The sequence below is a fragment of the Salmo salar genome, unplaced genomic scaffold (genome assembly GCF_905237065.1).
Source record: "Salmo salar unplaced genomic scaffold, Ssal_v3.1, whole genome shotgun sequence".
NCBI lineage: Eukaryota > Metazoa > Chordata > Actinopteri > Salmoniformes > Salmonidae > Salmo > Salmo salar.
The window spans coordinates 5,013-25,000 of record NW_025547714.1 but is presented as its reverse complement, the minus strand read 5'-3'; the positions used below and the strand labels follow the sequence as shown (position 1 = coordinate 25,000).

At 50.5% G+C, this 19,988-nt stretch overlaps 1 protein-coding gene across 1 annotated transcript in view; it reads right to left on the bottom strand.

The window, feature by feature from the left end:
* Positions 1-14,178, bottom strand: part of LOC106591989 (dorsal-ventral patterning tolloid-like protein 1) — a gene marked incomplete at its 5' end in the record, with an annotated part of 44,413 nt that extends 30,235 nt beyond the window's left edge. The window contains 5 exon segments of the mRNA XM_045711521.1: positions 11,895-12,040; positions 12,532-12,648; positions 12,990-13,049; positions 13,052-13,091; positions 14,025-14,178. Coding sequence (XP_045567477.1) covers positions 11,895-12,040; positions 12,532-12,648; positions 12,990-13,049; positions 13,052-13,091; positions 14,025-14,178 — 517 coding nt within the window.
* Between the last annotated feature and the right edge of the window lie 5,810 nt (positions 14,179-19,988).

Here is a 19,988-nt window from a genome sequence, read left to right as displayed (position 1 = left end):
GAATACAACAGGTGTAGTAGACCTCACAGTGAAATGCTGAATACAACAGGTGTAGTAGACCTCACAGTGAAATGCTGAATACAACAGGTGTAGTAGACCTCACAGTGAAATGCTGAATACAACAGGTGTAGTAGACCTCACAGTGAAATGCTGAATACAACAGGTGTAGTAGACCTTACAGTGAAATGCTGAATACAACAGGTGTAGTAGACCTCACAGTGAAATGCTGAATACAACAGGTGTAGTAGACCTCACAGTGAAATGCTGAATACAACAGGTGTAGTAGACCTTACAGTGAAATGCTGAATACAACAGGTGTAGTAGACCTCACAGTGAAATGCTGAATACAACAGGTGTAGTAGACCTCACAGTGAAATGCTGAATACAACAGGTGTAGTAGACCTCACAGTGAAATGCTGAATACAACAGGTGTAGTAGACCTCACAGTGAAATGCTGAATACAACAGGTGTAGTAGACCTCACAGTGAAATGCTGAATACAACAGGTGTAGTAGACCTCACAGTGAAATGCAGACTGACCAGCCCTTAACCAACAGGTGGTACTGGTACAGAGTCAATGTGGAGGCTATATACAGGGGGTACCGGTACAGAGTCAATGTGGAGGCTATATACAGGGGGTACCGGTACAGAGTCAATGTGGAGGCTATATACAGGGGGTACCGGTACAGAGTCAATGTGGAGGCTATATACAGGGGGTACCGGTACAGAGTCAATGTGGAGGCTATATACAGGGGGTACCGGTACAGAGTCAATGTGGAGGCTATATACAGGGGGCACCGGTACAGAGTCAATGTGGAGACTATATACAGGGTATTATGGTACAGAGTCAATGTGGAGGCTATATACAGGGGGTACCGGTACAGAGTCAATGTGGAGGCTATATACAGGGGGTACCGGTACAGAGTCAATGTGGAGGCTATATACAGGGTATTATGGTACAGAGTCAATGTGGAGGCTATATACAGGGGATCCCGGTACTGAGTCAATGTGGAGGCTATATACAGTGGGGGACCGGTACAGAGTCAATGTGGAGGCTATATACAGGGGGTACAGGTACAGAGTCAATGTGGAGGCTATATACAGGGGGTACCGGTACAGAGTCAATGTGGAGGCTATACACAGGGGGTACAGGTACAGAGTCAATGTGGAGGCTATATACAGGGGGTACCGGTACAGAGTCAATGTGGAGGCTATATACAGGGGGTACCGGTACAGAGTCAATGTGGAGGCTATATACAGGGGTACCGGTACAGAGTCAATGTGGAGGCTATATACAGGGGGTACCGGTACAGAGTCAATGTGGAGGCTATATACAGGGGGTACCGGTACAGAGTCAATGTGGAGGCTATATACAGGGGGTACCGGTAAAGAGTCAATGTGGAGGCTATATACAGGGGGTACCGGTACAGAGTCAATGTGGAGGCTATATACAGGGGGTACCGGTACAGAGTCAATGTGGAGGCTATATACAGGGGGTACCGGTACAGAGTCAATGTGGAGGCTATATACAGGGGTACCGGTACAGAGTCAATGTGGAGGCTATATACAGGGGGTACTGGTACAGAGTCAATGTGGAGACTATATACAGGGGGTACCGGTACAGAGTCAATGTGGAGGCTATATACAGGGGGTACCGGTACAGAGTCAATGTGGAGGCTATATACAGGGGGTACCGGTACAGAGTCAATGTGGAGGCTATATACAGGGTATTATGGTACAGAGTCAATGTGGAGGCTATATACAGGGGATCCCAGTACTGAGTCAATGTGGAGGCTATATACAGGGGGGGTACCGGTACAGAGTCAATGTGGAGGCTATATACAGGGGGTACCGGTACAGAGTCAATGTGGAGGCTATATACAGGGGGTACCGGTACAGAGTCAATGTGGAGGCTATATACAGGGGGTACGGGTACAGAGCCAATGTGGAGGCTATATACAGGGGGTACCGGTACAGAGTCAATGTGGAGGCTATATACAGGGGGTACCGGTACAGAGTCAATTTGGAGGCTATATACAGGGGGTACCGGTACAGAGTCAATGTGGAGGCTATATACAGGGGGTACCGGTACAGAGTCAATGTGGAGACTATATACAGGGGGTACCGGTACAGAGTCAATGTGGAGGCTATATACAGGGGGTACCGGTACAGAGTCAATGTGGAGGCTATATACAGGGGGTACCGGTACAGAGTCAATGTGGAGGCTATATACAGGGTATTATGGTACAGAGTCAATGTGGAGGCTATATACAGGGGATCCCGGTACTGAGTCAATGTGGAGGCTATATACAGGGGGGTACCGGTACAGAGTCAATGTGGAGGCTATATACAGGGGGTACCGGTACAGAGTCAATGTGGAGGCTATATACAGGGGGTACGGGTACAGAGCCAATGTGGAGGCTATATACAGGGGGTACCGGTACAGAGTCAATGTGGAGGCTATATACAGGGGGTACCGGTACAGAGTCAATGTGGAGGCTATATACAGGGGGTGCCGGTACAGAGTCAATGTGGAGGCTATATACAGGGGGTACAGAGTCAATGTGGAGGCTATATACAGGGGGGTACTGGTACAGAGTCAATGTGGAGGCGAAATATACAGGGGGTACCGGTACAGAGTCAATGTGGAGACTATATACAGGGGGTACCGGTACAGAGTCAATGTGGAGGCTATATACAGGGGGGTACTGGTACAGAGTCAATGTGGAGGCTATATACAGGGGGTACCGGTACAGAGTCAATGTGGAGGCTTTATACAGGGGGTACCGATACAGAGTCAATTTGGAGGCTATATACAGGGGGTACCGGTGCAGAGTCAATGTGGAGGCTATATACAGGGGGTACCGGTACAGAGTCAATGTGGAGGCTATATACAGGGGGTACGGGTACAGAGCCAATGTGGAGGCTACATACAGGGGGGCACCGGTACAGAGTCAATGTGGAGGCTATATACAGGGGGTACCGGTACAGAGTCAATGTGGAGGCTATATACAGGGGATACCGGTACAGAGTCAATGTGGAGGCTATATACAGGGGTACCGGTACAGAGTCAATGTGGAGGCTATATACAGGGGGTACAGAGTCAATGTGGAGGCTATATACAGGGGGTACCTGTACAGAGTCAATGTGGAGGCTATATACAGGGGGTACCGGTACAGAGTCAATGTGGAGGCTATATACAAGGGGTACCGGTACAGAGTCAATGTGGAGGCTATATACAGGAGGTACTGGTACAGAGTCAATGTGGAGGCTATATACCGGGGGTACCGGTACAGAGTCAATGTGGAGGCTATATACAGGGTATTACGGTACAGAGTCATTGTGGAGGCTATATACAGGGGGTACCGGTACAGAGTCAATGTGGAGGCTATATACAGGGGGTACCGGTACAGAGTCAATGTGGAGGCAATATACAGGGCGTACCGGTACAGAGTCAATGTGGAGACTATATACAGGGGATACCAGTACAGAGTCAATGTGGAGACTATATACAGGGGGTACCGGTACAGAGTCAATGTGGAGACTATATACAGGGGGTACCGGTACAGAGTCAATGTGGAGGCTATACACAGGGGGTACCGGTACAGAGTCAATGTAGAGACTATATACAGGGGGGTACCGGTACAGAGTCAATGTGGAGACTATATACAGGGGGTACCGGTACAGAGTCAATGTGGAGACTATATACAGGGGGTACCGGTACAGAGTCAATGTGGAGACTATATACAGGGGGTACCGGTACAGAGTCAATGTGGAGGCTATATACAGGGGGTACCGGTACAGAGTCAATGTGGAGGCTATATACAGGGTATTATGGTACAGAGTCAATGTGGAGGCTATATACAGGGGATCCCGGTACTGAGTCAATGTGGAGGCTATATACAGTGGGGGACCGGTACAGAGTCAATGTGGAGGCTATATACAGGGGGTACAGGTACAGAGTCAATGTGGAGGCTATATACAGGGGGTACCGGTACAGAGTCAATGTGGAGGCTATATACAGGGGGTACCGGTACAGAGTCAATGTGGAGGCTATATACAGGGGGTACCGGTACAGAGTCAATGTGGAGGCTATATACAGGGGGTACCGGTACAGAGTCAATGTGGAGGCTATATACAGGGGGTACCGGTACAGAGTCAATGTGGAGGCTATATACAGGGGGTACCGGTACAGAGTCAATGTGGAGGCTATATACAGGGGGTACTGGTACAGAGTCAATGTGGAGGCTATATACAGGGGGTACCGGTACAGAGTCAATGTGGAGGCTTTATACAGGGGGTACCGATACAGAGTCAATGTGGAGGCTATATACAGGGGGTACCGGTACAGAGTCAATGTGGAGGCTTTATACAGGGGGTACCGATACAGAGTCAATTTGGAGGCTATATACAGGGGGTACCGGTGCAGAGTCAATGTGGAGGCTATATACAGGGGGTACCGGTACAGAGTCAATGTGGAGGCTATATACAGGGGGTACGGGTACAGAGCCAATGTGGAGGCTACATACAGGGGGCACCGGTACAGAGTCAATGTGGAGGCTATATACAGGGGGTACCGGTACAGAGTCAATGTGGAGGCTATATACAGGGGATACCGGTACAGAGTCAATGTGGAGGCTATATACAGGGGTACCGGTACAGAGTCAATGTGGAGGCTATATACAGGGGGTACAGAGTCAATGTGGAGGCTATATACAGGGGGTACCTGTACAGAGTCAATGTGGAGGCTATATACAGGGGGTACCGGTACAGAGTCAATGTGGAGGCTATATACAAGGGGTACCGGTACAGAGTCAATGTGGAGGCTATATACAGGAGGTACTGGTACAGAGTCAATGTGGAGGCTATATACAGGGGGTACCGGTACAGAGTCAATGTGGAGGCTATATACAGGGTATTATGGTACAGAGTCAATGTGGAGGCTATATACAGGGGGTACCGGTACAGAGTCAATGTGGAGGCTATATACAGGGGGTACCGGTACAGAGTCAATGTGGAGGCAATATACAGGGCGTACCGGTACAGAGTCAATGTGGAGACTATATACAGGGGATACCAGTACAGAGTCAATGTGGAGACTATATACAGGGGGTACCGGTACAGAGTCAATGTGGAGACTATATACAGGGGGTACCGGTACAGAGTCAATGTGGAGGCTATACACAGGGGGTACCGGTACAGAGTCAATGTAGAGACTATATACAGGGGGTACCGGTACAGAGTCAATGTGGAGACTATATACAGGGGGTACCGGTACAGAGTCAATGTGGAGACTATATACAGGGGGTACCGGTACAGAGTCAATGTGGAGACTATATACAGGGGGTACCGGTACAGAGTCAATGTGGAGGCTATATACAGGGGGTACCGGTACAGAGTCAATGTGGAGGCTATATACAGGGTATTATGGTACAGAGTCAATGTGGAGGCTATATACAGGGGATCCCGGTACTGAGTCAATGTGGAGGCTATATACAGTGGGGGACCGGTACAGAGTCAATGTGGAGGCTATATACAGGGGGTACAGGTACAGAGTCAATGTGGAGGCTATATACAGGGGGTACCGGTACAGAGTCAATGTGGAGGCTATATACAGGGGGTACCGGTACAGAGTCAATGTGGAGGCTATATACAGGGGGTACCGGTACAGAGTCAATGTGGAGGCTATATACAGGGGGTACCGGTACAGAGTCAATGTGGAGGCTATATACAGGGGGTACCGGTACAGAGTCAATGTGGAGGCTATATACAGGGGGTACCGGTAAAGAGTCAATGTGGAGGCTATATACAGGGGGTACCGGTACAGAGTCAATGTGGAGGCTATATACAGGGGGTACCGGTACAGAGTCAATGTGGAGGCTATATACAGGGGGTACCGGTACAGAGTCAATGTGGAGGCTATATACAGGGGTACCGGTACAGAGTCAATGTGGAGGCTATATACAGGGGGTACTGGTACAGAGTCAATGTGGAGACTATATACAGGGGGTACCGGTACAGAGTCAATGTGGAGGCTATATACAGGGGGTACCGGTACAGAGTCAATGTGGAGGCTATATACAGGGGGTACCGGTACAGAGTCAATGTGGAGGCTATATACAGGGTATTATGGTACAGAGTCAATGTGGAGGCTATATACAGGGGATCCCAGTACTGAGTCAATGTGGAGGCTATATACAGGGGGGTACCGGTACAGAGTCAATGTGGAGGCTATATACAGGGGGTACCGGTACAGAGTCAATGTGGAGGCTATATACAGGGGGTACCGGTACAGAGTCAATGTGGAGGCTATATACAGGGGGTACGGGTACAGAGCCAATGTGGAGGCTATATACAGGGGGTACCGGTACAGAGTCAATGTGGAGGCTATATACAGGGGGTACCGGTACAGAGTCAATTTGGAGGCTATATACAGGGGGTACCGGTACAGAGTCAATGTGGAGGCTATATACAGGGGGTACCGGTACAGAGTCAATGTGGAGACTATATACAGGGGGTACCGGTACAGAGTCAATGTGGAGGCTATATACAGGGGGTACCGGTACAGAGTCAATGTGGAGGCTATATACAGGGGGTACCGGTACAGAGTCAATGTGGAGGCTATATACAGGGTATTATGGTACAGAGTCAATGTGGAGGCTATATACAGGGGATCCCGGTACTGAGTCAATGTGGAGGCTATATACAGGGGGGTACCGGTACAGAGTCAATGTGGAGGCTATATACAGGGGGTACCGGTACAGAGTCAATGTGGAGGCTATATACAGGGGGTACGGGTACAGAGCCAATGTGGAGGCTATATACAGGGGGTACCGGTACAGAGTCAATGTGGAGGCTATATACAGGGGGTACCGGTACAGAGTCAATGTGGAGGCTATATACAGGGGGTGCCGGTACAGAGTCAATGTGGAGGCTATATACAGGGGGTACAGAGTCAATGTGGAGGCTATATACAGGGGGGTACTGGTACAGAGTCAATGTGGAGGCGAAATATACAGGGGTACCGGTACAGAGTCAATGTGGAGACTATATACAGGGGGTACCGGTACAGAGTCAATGTGGAGGCTATATACAGGGGGGTACTGGTACAGAGTCAATGTGGAGGCTATATACAGGGGGTACCGGTACAGAGTCAATGTGGAGGCTTTATACAGGGGGTACCGATACAGAGTCAATTTGGAGGCTATATACAGGGGGTACCGGTGCAGAGTCAATGTGGAGGCTATATACAGGGGGTACCGGTACAGAGTCAATGTGGAGGCTATATACAGGGGGGTACGGGTACAGAGCCAATGTGGAGGCTACATACAGGGGGCACCGGTACAGAGTCAATGTGGAGGCTATATACAGGGGGTACCGGTACAGAGTCAATGTGGAGGCTATATACAGGGGATACCGGTACAGAGTCAATGTGGAGGCTATATACAGGGGTACCGGTACAGAGTCAATGTGGAGGCTATATACAGGGGGTACAGAGTCAATGTGGAGGCTATATACAGGGGGTACCTGTACAGAGTCAATGTGGAGGCTATATACAGGGGGTACCGGTACAGAGTCAATGTGGAGGCTATATACAAGGGGTACCGGTACAGAGTCAATGTGGAGGCTATATACAGGAGGTACTGGTACAGAGTCAATGTGGAGGCTATATACAGGGGGTACCGGTACAGAGTCAATGTGGAGGCTATATACAGGGTATTACGGTACAGAGTCAATGTGGAGGCTATATACAGGGGGTACCGGTACAGAGTCAATGTGGAGGCTATATACAGGGGGTACCGGTACAGAGTCAATGTGGAGGCAATATACAGGGCGTACCGGTACAGAGTCAATGTGGAGACTATATACAGGGGATACCAGTACAGAGTCAATGTGGAGACTATATACAGGGGGTACCGGTACAGAGTCAATGTGGAGACTATATACAGGGGGTACCGGTACAGAGTCAATGTGGAGGCTATACACAGGGGGTACCGGTACAGAGTCAATGTAGAGACTATATACAGGGGGTACCGGTACAGAGTCAATGTGGAGACTATATACAGGGGGTACCGGTACAGAGTCAATGTGGAGACTATATACAGGGGGTACCGGTACAGAGTCAATGTGGAGACTATATACAGGGGGTACCGGTACAGAGTCTATGTGCGGGGGCACCGGTTAGTTGAGGTAATTGAGGTAGTATGTACATGTAGGTAGAGTTAAAGTGACTATGCATAGATAATAAACAGAGTAGCAGCAGCGTAAAAAAGGGGTCTGGGTAGATTAGCTGTTCAGGAGTCTTATGGCTTTGTGACATCGGCTGATGTAAAAAGGGCTTTATAAATAAATTTGATTGATTGATGGTTTAGAAGCCTTTTGGACCTAGACTTGGCGCTCCGGTACCGCTTGCTGTGCGGTAGCAGAGTGATCAGTCTATGGCTAGGGTGGCTGGAATCGTTGGCAATTTTTGACAATAGGCTTTGTCGTGCCCTCTTTGCGACTGTCTTAGTGTGTTTGAACATGATAGTTTGTTGGTGATGTGGACACCAAGGAACTTGAAGCTCTCAACCTGCTCCACTACAGCCCTGCCGATGAGAATGGGAGCCTGTTCGGTCCTCCTTTTCCTGTAGTCCACAATCAGCTACTTTGTCTCACTCACGTTGAGGGAGAGGTTGTTGTCCTGGCACCACACGGCCAGGTCTCTGACCTCCTCCCTATAGGTCCGTCTCGTTGTTGTCGGTGATGAGGCCTACTACTACTGTTGTGCCGTCAGCAAACTTAATGATGGTGTTGGAGTCCTGCTTAGCCATGCAGTCGTGGGTGAACAGGGAGTACAGGAGGGGACTGAGCACGCACCCCTGAGGAGCCACCGTGTTGAGGATCAGCGTGGCGGATGTGTTGTCACCTACCCTCACCACCTGGGGGCGGCCCGTCAGGAAGTCCAGGATCCAGTTGCACAGGGAGGTGTTTAGTCCCAGGGTCCTTAGCTTAGTGATGAGCTTTGTGGGTACCATGGTGTTGAACGCTGTGCTGTAGTCAATGAATAGCATTCTCACATAGGTGTTCCTTTTGTCCAGGTGGGAAAGGGCAGTGTGGAGTGCAATAGAGATTGCATCATCTGTGGATCTGTTGGGGCGGTATGCAAATTGTAGTGGGTCTAGGGTTTCTGGGATAATGGTGTTGATGTGAGCCATGACCAGCCTTTCAAAGAACTTCATGGCTACAGACGTGAGTGCTACGGGTCGGTAGTCATTTAGACAGGTTACCTTAGTGTTCTTGGGCACAGGCACTATGGTGGCCTGTTTGAAACATGTAGGTATTACAGACTCAGACAGGGAGAGGTTCAAAATGTGTGATCACGGAGAACGTGATCACACAGTCGTCCGGAACAGCTGGTGCTCACATGCATGCTTCAGTGTTATTTGCCTTGAAGCGAGCATAGAAGTAGTTTAGCTCGTCTGGTAGTCTCGTGTCACTGGGCAGCTCGTGGCTGTGCTTCCCTTTGTAGTCTGTAATAGTTTGCAAGTCCTGCCACATCTGACGAGCATCAGAGCCGGTGTAGAAGGATTCGATCTTAGTCCTGTATTGATGCTTTGCCTGTTTGATGGTTCATCTGAGGGCATAGCGGGATTTCTTATTAGCTTCTGGGTTACAGTCCCAGCTGTAGCCTTTAGGTCAGTTCGGATGTTGCCTGTAATCCATGGCTTCTGGTTGGGGTATGTACGTACGGTCACTGTGCGGATGACATCATCGATGCACTTATTGATAAAGCCAGTGACTGATGTGGTGTACTCCTCAATGTCATCGGAAGAATCCCAGAACATATTCCCAGTCTGTGCTAGCAAAACAGTCCTGTTGTTTAGCATCTGCTTCATCTGACCACGTTTTTAGAGTCACTGGTGCTTCCTGCTTTAGTTTTGTTTGTAAGCAGGAATCAGGGGGTTAAAATTATGGTCAGATTAGCCAAATGGAGGGCAAGGGAGAGCTTTGTACACGTCTCTGTGTCATAGCTTCAGTCATAGTTTCAGTTAATTCACAGTTTCAGTCACAGTTTCAGTTCAGTCATAGTTTCAGTCATAGTTTCAGTCATAGTTTCAGTCATAGTTTCAGTCATAGTTTCAGTTCATTCAATGTTTCAGACATTGTTTCAGTTCAGTCATAGTTTCAGTTATAGTTTCATTCATAGTTTCAGTTCAGTCATAGTTTCAGCCATAGTTTCAGTTCAGTCATAGTTTGGTCATAGTTTCAGTCATAGTTTCAGTCATAGTTTCAGTTCAGTCATAGTGTCAGTCATAGTTTCAGTCATAGCTTCAGTTCAGTCATAGTTTCAGTCATAGTTTCAGTTCAGTCATAGTTTCGTTTCAGTCATAGTTTCAGTCATAGTTTCAGTTCAGTCATAGTTTCGTTTCAGTCATAGTTTCAGTCATAGTTTCAGTTCAGTCATAGTTTCGTTTCAGTCATAGTTTCAGTCATAGTTTCAGTTCAGTCATAGTTTCAGTTCAGTCATAGTTTCAGTCATAGTTTCAGTCATAGTTTCAGTCATAGCTTCAGTTCAGTCATAGTTTCAGTCATAGTTTCAGTCATAGTTTCAGTTCAGTCATAGTTTCAGTCATAGTTTCAGTCATAGTTTCAGTTCAGTCATAGTTTCAGTCATAGTTTCAGTTCAGTCATAGTTTCAGTCATAGTTTCAGTTCAGTCATAGTTTCAGTCATAGTTTCAGTTCAGTCATAGTTTCATTGTCACGTCCTGACCAGTAATAGGGGTTATTTGTATTGTCGTTTGGTCAGGACGTGGCAGAGGGTGTTTGTATTGTCGTTTGGTCAGGACGTGGCAGAGGGTGTTTGTATTGTAGTTTGGTCAGGACGTGGCAGAAGGGTGTTTGTATTGTAGTTTGGTCAGGACGTGGCAGAGGGTGTTTGTATTGTCGTTTGGTCAGGACGTGGCAGAGGGTGTTTGTATTGTAGTTTGGTCAGGACGTGGCAGAGGGTGTTTGTATTGTCGTTTGGTCAGGACGTGGCAGAGGGTGTTTGTATTGTCGTTTGGTCAGGACGTGGCAGAAGGGTATTTGTTTTATGTGGTTCGGGGTGGTGGTTTGTTTAGAAGGGTGTTTGATTCATTATGTCCGTGTTTTGGGTTATGTTCTATGTTTTTTGTATTTCTACGTTCTCTCTAGTTTAGTATTTCTATGTCTAGGTAATTGGGTGTTGGACTCTCAATTGGAGGCAGGTGTTTTTAGTTGCCTCTGATTGAGAGTCCTATATATAGGTATGTGTTGGTATTAGTGTTTTGGTGCGAGATTGTTTCTGTGTGTAGCTCCAAGCCTTACAGGACTGTTATTAGTCGTTGTTTCTTTGTTGTTGTGTACGTGTTTATTTTTGGTTTCACCTTCTTCTTCGCCAACTAAATAAAGAAGAAGAAGAAGAGTGCACATTTCCCCCGCTGCGTCTTGGTCCGTTTTATCCGACGGCAACCGTTACATTCAGTCATAGTGAGTAGTCTAGAGGTCATTCAAAGTTCAGATACATTTCTTATTGAGTTAATACCAGGGGCTTTCCCAAACAGACACACACCCGCACACGAGCACGTGAGCGAGAACGACAGAGAAAGAGGAGAGAAACACAGAGAGAGAGAGACAGACAGACAGACAGACAGACAGACAGACAGACAGACAGACAGACAGACAGACAGACAGACAGACAGACAGACAGACAGACAGACAGACAGACAGACAGACAGACAGACAGGGAGGGAGAGACAGAGGGACAGACAGACAGACAGACAGACAGACAGACAGACAGACAGACAGACAGACAGACAGACAGACAGACAGACAGACAGACAGACAGACAGACAGACAGACAGACAGACAGACAGACAGACAGGGGGCGTCACCTCAAAGGCCTGGAAGCTGAGTCCTACGTTGTATCCCTGGGCGACGGTGATCCTCCAAACACACTCTTTAGACGGACGGTAGTCATCTGGATAGTTAGGAGACTGGATCTGCCCCTGGTCTCTCAGGATCTCTCCCCCACAGATAGCTACGGGGGGAGGGGGGAGGGAGAGAGGGGAGGAGAGGGGGGGGAGAGGAGAGGGGAGGAGAGGGGGAGAGAAGAGAGGAGGGAGGAGAGAGGAGAGGGGAGGGGAGGGGAGGGAGGAGAGAGGAGAGGGAGGGGAGGGAGGAGAGGAGAGGGAGGGGAGGGGAGAGAAGAGAGGAGGGAGGAGAGAGGAGAGGAGGAGGAGAGGAGGGAGGGAGAGGGAGGGAGGAGAGGAGAGGGAGAGGAGGGAGGGAGAAGAGAGGAGAGGTGGAGGGAGAAATTAATGCATTTATATTTATTTGATATGAGAATCACAAATAAAATGTGTGTGTGTGTGTGTGTGTGTGTGTGTGTGTGTGTCTCTGTGTGTGTGTGTGTGTGTGTGTGTGTCGTGTGTGTGTGTGTGTGTGTGTCTCTGTGTGTGTGTGTGTGTGTGTGTGTGTGTGTGTGTGTGTGTGTGTGTGTGTGTGTGTGTGTGTGTGTGTGTGTGGTACCTTCGTAAACAGCAGTGAATCCCTTGCCCACCCAGTTGCTGCTGCTTCGGAACTCAATCCACATCCGGCTCTCTGACGAGACCATACCCTCAGGGCCCTGATCCCCACAGAACCTCCCTACACACACACACACACACACACACACACACACACACACACACACACACACACACACACACACACACACACACACACACACACACAGACACACACACACACACACACACACACACACACACACACACACACACACACACACACACACACACACACACACACAAAGCAATCATTTGAATTACAAGTCAGACATACACACACATAAACAAATGAATACAACACACACTCTCTCTCTCTCTCTTCTCTCTCTCTCTCTCTCTCTCTCTCTCTCTCTCTCTCTCTCTCTCTCTCTCTCTCTCTCTCTCTCTCTCTCTCTCTCTCTCTCTCTCTCTCTCTCTCACCCAGCAGTGGGGCCTTCCTCCAGAATCCATCTCTAACTTCTATGTAGTCATACCAACAAGAGAGCTCTTATACAGGTCCATAGTGGTGAAGTTTAGAACAATCTGGGGGAGAGAGAGAGGTGGGGAGAGCGAGAGGGGAAGAGGTGGGGGAAAGTAGGAGAGAGAGAGAGAGAGAGAGAGGTGGAAGGAGGTGGGGTTCAGTCAATAAAAGTGTGTCAGCAACACTCTTTATTGGCTACGCTGCACATTTAGCCAGTAGCTACTTTAACAGTCTATCTCTGTGTGTTTACCTTCTCTTCCTTATCTCTCTGTGTGTTTACCATCTCTCCCCCATATCTCTGTGTGTTTACCATCTCTCCCCCATATCTCTGTGTGTTTACCATCTCTCCCCCATATCTCTGTGTGTTTACCATCTCTCCCCCATATCTCTGTGTGTTTACCATCGCCCCCATATCTCTGTGTGTTTACCATCTCTCCCCCATATCTCTGTGTGTTTACCATCTCTCCCCCATATCTCTGTGTGTTTACCATCTCTCCTATATCTCTGTGTGTTTACCATCTCTCCCCCATATCTCTGTGTGTTTACCATCTCTCCCCATATCTCTGTGTGTTTACCATCTCTCCCCCATATCTCTGTGTGTTTACCATCTCTCCCCCATATCTCTGTGTGTTTACCATCTCCCCCCCATATCTCTGTGTGTTTACCATCTCTCCCCCATATCTCTGTGTGTTTACCATCTCCCCCCATATCTCTGTGTGTTTACCATCTCTCCCCCATATCTCTGTGTGTTTACCATCTCTCCCCCATATCTCTGTGTGTTTACCATCTCTCCCCCATATCTCTGTGTGTTTACCATCTCCCCCCCATATCTCTGTGTGTTTACCATCTCTCCCCCATATCTCTGTGTGTTTACCATCTCCCCCCATATCTCTGTGTGTTTACCATCTCTCCCCCATATCTCTGTGTGTTTACCATCTCTCCCCCATATCTCTGTGTGTTTACCATCTCTCCCCCATATCTCTGTGTGTTTGTACCTTCTCTCCCGGGGTGACCGAGACCCTCCAGACACAGTGTGTATACGAGGGGTAACCGTTGGGGTAACCGGGCGACGAAAAGTTACCTGTCGACTCCTGTAGTGTCTCTCCGCATGCTACACACACACACAACACACACACACACACACACACACACAACACACACACACACAACACACACACACACACACACACACACACACACACACACACACACACACACACACACACACACACACACACACACACACACACACACACACAGACACAGAGAGAGAGAGAGCCATTGGTATAAGCAGAAAGACATTTTCCACTTCTACTGTTTAAACCCAAATTCAAATCAATATTGCCAAAAAATTACAAATAATCATATAAATGGTGTTAAATTGTAATAAAAATAATAACAATAACAACAATAAAATAGTAACAGTCAACAGTAGAAAAATAATACATCTAAAAGGCTAAACATGAAGAATGAAACACCCTCTCCCTCCATCTCTCTCTCCATCTCTCCCTCCATCTCTCCCTCCATCTCTCCCTCCATCTCTCCCTCCATCTCTCCCTCCATCTCTCCCTCCATCTCTCCCTCCATCTCTCCCTCCATCTCTCCCTCCATCCCTCCCTCTCTCCCTCCATCTCTCCCTCCATCTCTCCCTCCATCTCTCCCTCCATCTCTCCCTCCATCTCTCCCTCCATCTCTCCCTCCATCTCTCCCTCCATCTCTCCCTCCATCTCTCCCTCCATCTCTCCCTCCATCTCTCCCTCCATCTCTCCCTCCATCTCTCCCTCCATCTCTCCCTCCATCTCTCCCTCCATCTCTCCCTCCATCTCTCCCTCCATCTCTCCCTCCATCTCTCCCTCCATCTCTCCCTCCATCTCTCCCTCCATCTCTCCCTCCATCTCTCCCTCCATCTCTCCCTCCATCTCTCCTCCATCTCTCCCTCTCTCCATCTCTCCCTCCATCTCTCCCTCCATCTCTCCCTCCATCTCTCCCTCCATCTCTCCCTCCATCTCTCCCTCCATCTCTCCCTCCATCTCTCCATCTCTCCCTCCATCTCTCCCTCCATCTCTCCCTCCATCTCTCCCTCCATCTCTCCCTCCATCTCTCCCTCCATCTCTCCTATCTCTCCCTCCATCTCTCCCTCCATCTCTCCTCTCCATCTCTCCCTCCATCTCTCCCTCCATCTCTCCCTCCATCTCTCCCTCCATCTCTCCCTCCATCTCTCCCTCCATCTCTCCCTCCATCTCTCCCTCCATCTCTCCCTCCATCTCTCCCTCCATCTCTCCCTCCATCTCTCCCTCCATCTCTCCATCTCTCCCTCCATCTCTCCCTCCATCTCTCCCTCCATCTCTCCCTCCATCTCTCCATCTCTCCCTCCATCTCTCCCTCCATCTCTCCCTCCATCTCTCCCTCCATCTCTCCCTCCATCTCTCCCTCCATCTCTCCATCTCTCCCTCCATCTCTCCCTCCATCTCTCCCTCCATCTCTCCCTCCATCTCTCCCTCCATCTCTCCATCTCTCCCTCCATCTCTCCCTCCATCTCTCCCTCCATCTCTCCATCTCTCCCTCCATCTCTCCCTCCATCTCTCCCTCCATCTCTCCCTCCATCTCTCCCTCCATCTCTCCCTCCATCTCTCCCTCCATCTCTCCCTCCATCTCTCCATCCATCTCTCCCTCCATCTCTCCCTCCATCTCTCCCTCCATCTCTCCCTCCATCTCTCCCTCCATCTCTCCCTCCATCTCTCCCTCCATCTCTCCATCCATCTCTCCCTCCATCTCTCCCTCCATCTCTCCCTCCATCTCTCCCTCCATCTCTCCCTCCATCTCTCCCTCCATCTCTCCCTCCATCTCTCCCTCCATCTCTCCCTCCATCTCTCCATCTCTCCCTCCATCTCTCCCTCCATCTCTCCCTCCATCTCTCCCTCCATCTCTCCCTCCATCTCTCCATCCATCTCTCCCTCCATCTCTCCCTCCATCTCTCCCTCCATCTCTCCCTCCATCTCTCCATCTCTCCCTCCATCTCTCCCTCCATCTCTCCATCTCTCCCTCCATCTCTCCCTCCATCTCTCCCTCCATCTCTCCCTCCATCTCTCCCTCCATCTCTCCCTCCATCTCTCCCTCCATCTCTCCCTCCATCTCTCCCTCCATCTCTCCATCTCTCCCTCCATCTCTCCCTCCATCTCTCCTCCATCTCTCCCTCCATCTCTCCATCTCTCCCTCCATCTCTCCCTCCATCTCTCCCTCCATCTCTCCCTCCATCTCTCCCTCCATCTCTCCATCTCTCCCTCCATCTCTCCCTCCATCTCTCCCTCCATCTCTCCATCTCTCCCTCCATCTCTCCATCTCTCCCTCCATCTCTCCCTCCATCTCTCCCTCCATCTCTCCATCTCTCCCTCCATCTCTCCCTCCATCTCTCCCTCCATCTCTCCCTCCATCTCTCCATCTCTCCCTCCATCTCTCCCTCCATCTCTCCATCTCTCCCTCCATCTCTCCCTCCATCTCTCCCTCCATCTCTCCCTCCATCTCTCCCCTCCATCTCTCCCTCCATCTCTCCCTCCATCTCTCCCTCCATCTCTCCATCTCTCCCTCCATCTCTCCCTCCATCTCTCCCTCCATCTCTCCCTCCATCTCTCCATCTCTCCATCTCTCCCTCCATCTCTCCCTCCATCTCTCCCTCCATCTCTCCCTCCATCTCTCCATCTCTCCCTCCATCTCTCCCTCCATCTCTCCATCTCTCCCTCCATCTCTCCATCTCTCCCTCCATCTCTCCCTCCATCTCTCCCTCCATCTCTCCCTCCATCTCTCCATCTCTCCCTCCATCTCTCCCTCCATCTCTCCCTCCATCTCTCCCTCCATCTCTCCATCTCTCCTCCATCTCTCCCTCCATCTCTCCATCTCTCCCTCCATCTCTCCATCTCTCCCTCCATCTCTCCCTCCATCTCTCCCTCCATCTCTCCATCCATCTCTCCATCTCTCCCTCCATCTCTCCCTCCATCTCTCCCTCCATCTCTCCCTCCATCTCTCCATCTCTCCCTTCATCTCTCCCTCCATCTCTCCCTCCATCTCTCCCTCCATCTCTCCATCCATCTCTCCCTCCATCTCTCCCTCCATCTCTCCCTCCATCTCTCCCTCCATCTCTCCCTCCATCTCTCCCTCCATCTCTCCCTCCATCTCTCCATCTCTCCCTCCATCTCTCCATCTCTCCCTCCATCTCTCCCTCCATCTCTCCCTCCATCTCTCCCTCCATCTCTCCATCTCTCCATCCTTCTCTCCCTCCATCTCTCCCTCCATCTCTCCCTCCATCTCTCCATCTCTCCCTCCATCTCTCCTCCATCTCTCCCTCCATCTCTCCCTCCATCTCTCCATCCATCTCTCCCTCCATCTCTCCCTCCATCTCTCCCTCCATCTCTCCCTCCATCTCTCCCTCCATCTCTCCATCTCTCCCTCCATCTCTCCCTCCATCTCTCCCTCCATCTCTCCCTTCATCTCTCCCTCCATCTCTCCCTCCATCTCTCCATCCATCTCTACCTTCATCTCTCCCTCCATCTCTCCCTCCATCTCTCCCTCCATCTCTCCCTCCATCTCTCCCTTCATCTCTCCTCCATCTCTCCCTCCATCCCTCCATCTCTCCCTCCATCTCTCCATCTCTCCCTCCATCTCTCCATCTCTCCCTCCATCTCTCCCTCCATCTCTCCATCTCTCCCTCCATCTCTCAATCTCTCCCTCCATCTCTCCCCTCCATCTCTCCCTTCATCTCTCCCTCCATCTCTCCCTCCATCTCTCCCTCCATCTCTCCCTCCATCTCTCCCTCCATCTCCTCCATCTCTCCCTCCATCTCCCCTCCATCTCTCCCTCCATCTCTCCCTCCATCTCTCCATCTCTCCCTCCATCTCTCCCTCCATCTCTCCCTCCATCTCTCCATCTCTCCCTCCATCTCTCCCTCCATCTCTCCCTCCATCTCTCCCTCCATCTCTCCCTCCATCTCTCCATCCATCTCTCCCTCCATCTCTCCATCTCTCCCTCCATCTCTCCCTCCATCTCTCCATCTCTCCCTCCATCTCTCCCTCCATCTCTCCATCTCTCCCTCCATCTCTCCCTCCATCTCTCCCTCCATCTCTCCCTCCATCTCTCCATCTCTCCCTCCATCTCTCCCTCCATCTCTCCCTCCATCTCTCCCTACATCTCTCCATCTCTCCCTCCATCTCTCCCTCCATCTCTCCCTCCATCTCTCCTCCATCTCTCCCTTCATCTCTCCCTCCATCTCTCCCTCCATCTCTCCATCCATCTCTCCCTCCATCTCTCCCTCCATCTCTCCCTCCATCTCTCCCTCCATCTCTCCATCTCTCCCTCCATCTCTCCCTCCATCTCTCCATCTCTCCCTCCATCTCTCCCTCCATCTCTCCCTCCATCTCTCCATCCATCTCTCCCTCCATCTCTCCTCCATCTCTCCTCCATCTCTCCCTCCATCTCTCCCTCCATCTCTCCCTCCATCTCTCCATCCATCTCTCCCTCCATCTCTCCCTCCATCTCTCCGTCCATCTCTCCATCTCTCCCTCCATCTCTCCCTCCATCTCTCTCTCCATCTCTCCCTCCATCTCTCCCTCCATCTCTCCCTCCATCTCTCCCTCCATCTCTCCCTCCATCTCTCCATCTCTCCCTCCATCTCTCCATCTCTCCATCCATCTCTCCCTCCATCTCTCCCTCCATCTCTCCCTCCATCTCTCCCTCCATCTCTCCCTTCATCTCTCCCTCCATCTCTCCCTCCATCTCTCCCTCCATATCTCCATCCATCTCTCCCTCCATTTCTCCCTCCATCTCTCCCTCCATCTCTCCCTCCATCTCTCCATCTCTACCTCCATCTCTCCCTCCATCTCTCCCTCCATCTCTCCATCCATCTCTCCCTCCATCTCTCCCTCCATCTCTCCCTCCATCTCTCCATCTCTCCCTCCATCTCTCCCTCCATCTCTCCATCTCTCCCTCCATCTGTCCCTCCATCTCTCCCTCCATCTCTCCCTCCATCTCTCCCTCCATCTCTCCATCTCTCTCCCTCCATCTCTCCCTCCATCTCTCCCTCCATCTCTCCTCCATCTCTCCCTCCATCTCTCCCTCCATCTCTCCATCTCTCCCTCCATCTCTCCATCTCTCCTCCATCTCTCCATCTCTCCCTCCATCTCTCCCTCCATCTCTCCCTCCATCTCTCCCTCCATCTCTCCATCTCTCCCTCCATCTCTCCATCTCTCCATCCATCTCTCCCTCCATCTCTCCCTCCATCTCTCCCTCCATCTCTCCCTCCATCTCTCCATCTCTCCATCCATCTCTCCTCCATCTCTCCCTCCATCTCTCCCTCCATCTCTCCCTCCATCTCTCCCTCCATCTCTCCTCCATCTCTCCCTCCATCTCTCCCTCCATCTCTCCATCTCTCCCTCCATCTCTCCCTCCATCTCTCCCTCCATCTCTCCATCTCTCCCTCCATCTCTCCATCTCTCCCTCCATCTCTCCCTCCATCTCTCCCTCCATCTCTCCCTCCATCTCTCCATCTCTCCCTCCATCTCTCCATCTCTCCATCCATCTCTCCCTCCATCTCTCCCTCCATCTCTCCCTCCATATCTCCCTCCATCTCTCCCTCCATCTCTCCTCCATCTCTCCTCCATCTCTCCCTCCATCTCTCCATCTCTCCCTCCATCTCTCTCTCCATATCTCCCTCCATCTCTCCCTCCATCTCTCCCTCCATCTCTCTCTCCATCTCTCCATCCATCTCTCCATCCATCTCTCCCTCCATCTCTCCCTCCATCTCTCCCTCCATCTCTCCCTCCATCTCTCCCTCCTCTCCTTCATCTCTCCCTCCATCTCTCCCTCCATCTCTCCCTCCATCTCTCCATCTCTCCTCCATCTCTCCCTCCATCTCTCCCTCCATCTCTCCCTCCATCTCTCCCTCCATCTCTCCTCCATCTCTCCCTCCATCT